Source organism: Leiobunum rupestre, chromosome 3 (assembly GCF_980474605.1).
Source record: "Leiobunum rupestre chromosome 3, qqLeiRupe1.1.hap1, whole genome shotgun sequence".
In the NCBI taxonomy this organism is placed as follows: Eukaryota; Metazoa; Arthropoda; class Arachnida; order Opiliones; family Sclerosomatidae; genus Leiobunum; species Leiobunum rupestre.
In genome coordinates, this window is record NC_143386.1 from 35,452,285 (window position 1) to 35,455,896 (window position 3,612).

General features: G+C 38.5%; 1 protein-coding gene across 1 annotated transcript; it reads right to left on the reverse strand.

Moving 5' to 3' along the window:
* Positions 1 to 923: 923 nt before the first annotated feature.
* On the reverse strand, positions 924 to 3,077 carry LOC149951598 (uncharacterized). The gene is made up of 4 exons (XM_090169606.1): positions 3,061 to 3,077; positions 2,588 to 2,997; positions 1,858 to 2,523; positions 924 to 1,504 (listed from the first exon to the last, which is right to left on the reverse strand). Exons 1-4 carry the CDS (start codon positions 3,075 to 3,077, stop codon positions 924 to 926), a joined length of 1,674 nt encoding a protein of 557 aa, XP_090025732.1.
* Between the last annotated feature and the right edge of the window lie 535 nt (positions 3,078 to 3,612).

The window sequence follows — 3,612 nt, forward strand, 5'->3', positions numbered from 1 at the left end:
GGGAAACCAAATAAGTCGCGAAGATTACGCCGGTGGAAATTGCCTTTTCGTCTACGATTTGACTGTCGATTTAATGAACAATGCCTCTCATTTTCATCTTGTTAAAAACGGAAATTTTAGGCTGGAAATGAAATTCGCTTCCGCGTTACCCGAAACGATTGCCGTAATTGTTTACGCGGAATTCCAGAGTTTGATTGAAATTGATAAGAACCGAACCGTAATCTTCGACTAGAATGGACACAATGCAGCTAACGAGAATTTTGGAGAAAGATAATTTCACCAGAGACTTATTTCGAGGCGTATTCGCCGCGGACCAACTACCAAAGTTCGTGACGACGTTTCCATCTCTGTATATCGTGAACACGGATACGTCGAATGACGATGGTCAGCACTGGATAGTTTTGTATTTCTCGAAGAATAATACAAATACCGAGATGTTCGACTCCTACGGTAACCCCCCAGATATGTTTCGCTTTAATGACTTTGTCGAAAGAAATAGTAAAACTGTGACATTTAACTCTTTACAACTTCAAGGAAATCGAAGCGTGACGTGTGGAGGTTTTTGCGTGTATTTTGCTCTTAATAGATGTAGGGGTGTAAAAATGTTCGATATTGTGACTAGATTTTCTAAAAATAAAAATGTAAATGATAAAATGATAAAATAATTTATGTATTCAAGGTATTCAATAAATTTTCAATAACTTAGTAAAACTTCTTTAATTTACATTTTACATTCAAAATAACACCAGTGGGTTTGTTTGGTGATCTCCGCAGTCTACATTACATCAAAGTAAAAATTTAAAAAGTTAGTTACATTTTTACGTTAAATTAAAAATATCATTTAAATAAGATAGTTTCATTTTATTTACATTACGCTTTAAGTTCAAAATATATTTTTAATAGAAATACAATAGAAGACTGAACTATTGGCGATTTAAAATATCGATCCAGTAATGACAGCAGTCGCGGTAACTCGAGTGTCGGATATCCTTTTCCACTACTCGCTTACAAACACCTTTCGCGGTTTTTTTCTCCCCCCTTTCCGAAAGGATGGAGTACATTTTGGGGCGGAGCCCAACGAACTCCCGTATAGGGATCCCATCCATTTCATCTTTCATCTTTCCAATGACCTTTTTGTTTACGTCATTGAAAAGAGGATGATTCGTGAAATACCCCGAGAAATCGAAGAGATGGGAGGAATGTATATTGTACGCCAGGCTGTCCGTGTCCGTGAAAAGTAATCGGACCTTTTCACCGTAGGTCTTGCGCATGTACTTGTAATGAAACTCGTACATGGTTAGTTTCGAAAGATCCAAAACGGTGAAACCAGTGTAAATTGGTCTATTCAAAGTAAGTGACTTCTTCTTCATATGAATACCCACGAGTTCGTTGTGGAAAATCGTGAATTTTTCAAATGCCGGAGAAGACGCTTTCTTAATAGCCCGCTCAGGTGTTTGTACGAGATGGAAATCTATCCGATTTCTCAAGTTATCCATTGTTTTACCTATTATTGAAACGAAATGAGATTAGTACTTATTATTCCGATAATTTGTATACGTGGCTACTTGCGTATAAACTAAATTACATTTATTAAACCAAAAGAATTTATTTCGCGCAATAAATACTGTTGGTAAAAAAAATAATCTACTTATTTTTCATTTACTTTGATTAATAACGTACCAAAACAGGAGTTGTTTAAAAGTTTGAAAAAATCTTTTTCAAAACTGTTTTTGGCAAGTTTCCTCTTTTCGGTATTGAAATTTATGAATGGGCGAAGCCAGGGAGACTGATCGAAAGAGAGTATTCTGTGAACTTTCGTGAGTTTATGTCCCTTCGATACGTAGTATTTTAAATTACGATAGTGAACTACGTATCGCGCTTTGTTGTTGAGATTAGGGACGAGCTTAGGCAGAGTGTCTTTTGCGGGGAGGTTTAATCTTTGAAGCATCAGTTTGTAATAGGAAGAAAATTGATCCGTAGTTATTCTTTGAGATTCGGGTGCGAGGGGGTAGCAGTTGTGTTCATGATGCAACTCAACGGGGTATTCCAAGTCGACTTCCAAAATGAAGCCGTAGGGAGACTCGTGCGATAAAGTAAGCACATGTTTATGGGTGTAGTCGAGTAGGTCTTCGACGGGAACCCAAGCGAACCTACTCGTGGGTAAGTAATCGACCATGGCGAACCCGTAGAGATTATTTTTGTCGAGGTACATGATGTAATTACACTCTTTATTGGGGTCGTAGCTTTCGGGGATGCACTTGTTATTGGCTTCGGCGTAGCGGTGACTAATCATCGAAACTCCTCCCCGAATGCCACGTTCAATAAACAAGTGCATGTCAATATCGAGTAGTAGCTCCAACTTCACTTTTGTCATATGGAGGTCTGACTCCCAGGCAAACCCAGGTCCCGTGTACGCGTGCGCGCAATCTAGGCCGTAGTATTCTACACACATAGCGCGGAAACTCTCGAATACGTCAGCGAGTTGGAGGGTATCCGCCGGCACGTACAAATCGTGTAGTTCACCTGTTAAAGAATTTTATCACTACCACTATTACATTTATTAATAGAATAGGGCTATAAATAATACCTAGATTTTGTATGTTAAAATTATTCCACACTTGGCGGACATTTTCGTAACTCTCATCCGTTAAATGTTCGCCAGTGAGGGTGTTGAAAAATGTCTCTTTGGGTGGTAGTGCTGTCTCTTCAAACTTGTCTACGTCACTCATGTAGTCGTAGGGATACGTTAACGTTTTGAGCAAATACGGGATTTGATGAGTTGGATAGGAAGAGCTCAAGATGGGGAATTTTTCTTGACCTCCAGTGGCTAAATTTGAAATTAAAGTTTCGAGACTAGCGGGAATAAAGCGAATAGAATCGATGAAACGGAGGCGACCGAAAGTGAAGCTGATATACGTTTCGGCGTTAGATGGAATACAGGAAATGTTTACACTTTTTATCAACCCAATCCTTTGCATGATAAGATGGGCATCGTATCTGAAATTTTATATAAACACGTTATAGTTTGTAAATATTGGAATTAAAGAAAAAATACAATACCGTGATAAATTATGCATGATGACCGGCGTGAAATTTCCCACTCGCAGCTTTAGATTACAAGAATTATGCGCGACTCCCCGGAAACGTCCTAATAATTATAATTACGCGTTAACTTATTTATATCTAAAATAATCAAATACGTAAGTCGTACCGGTATAATGACAATGATCTCTGACTGCCGGATCATCTTGCGTAAGAATTTTCTGACACACGTAACATTGTGTCGCGGTACGGCACAATTCTTCTTCGACTGGTGTGAGATTCATTGGAATATTTTCCTTCAATAATTTGGTGATGGTGCTCCGTTCCATCAACAAACTTTGAAGAAAAATGTCGATAGCGTCGGTTCCCCTATACGTAACAGGGGCATTTGGCTTTCCTGTAATAATGATAAACGTCGCAGCGAAAATAAACTTTTTAATGAAACCAAATATAAATACCGTCGGGTCCTATTACGACGTAACTAAAACCACAATTAAGCTACGTGCTCCGAAAGTTTCGTTGTTGATGATAGTGAGGAATCGGGTAAACAAGACTGGATTCTGTCAATTA

Bases quoted from the DNA above. Each gene is read 5' to 3' on its own strand.
- LOC149951598 (XM_090169606.1), bottom strand. The intron at 2,524-2,587 runs GTATTATTTATA...ATTCTTTAACAG, and splicing joins TTTTAACATACAAAATCTAG to GTGAACTACACGATTTGTAC. The intron at 1,505-1,857 runs GTAATTTAAAAT...TTTCAATAATAG, and splicing joins GCGATACGTAGTTCACTATC to GTAAAACAATGGATAACTTG.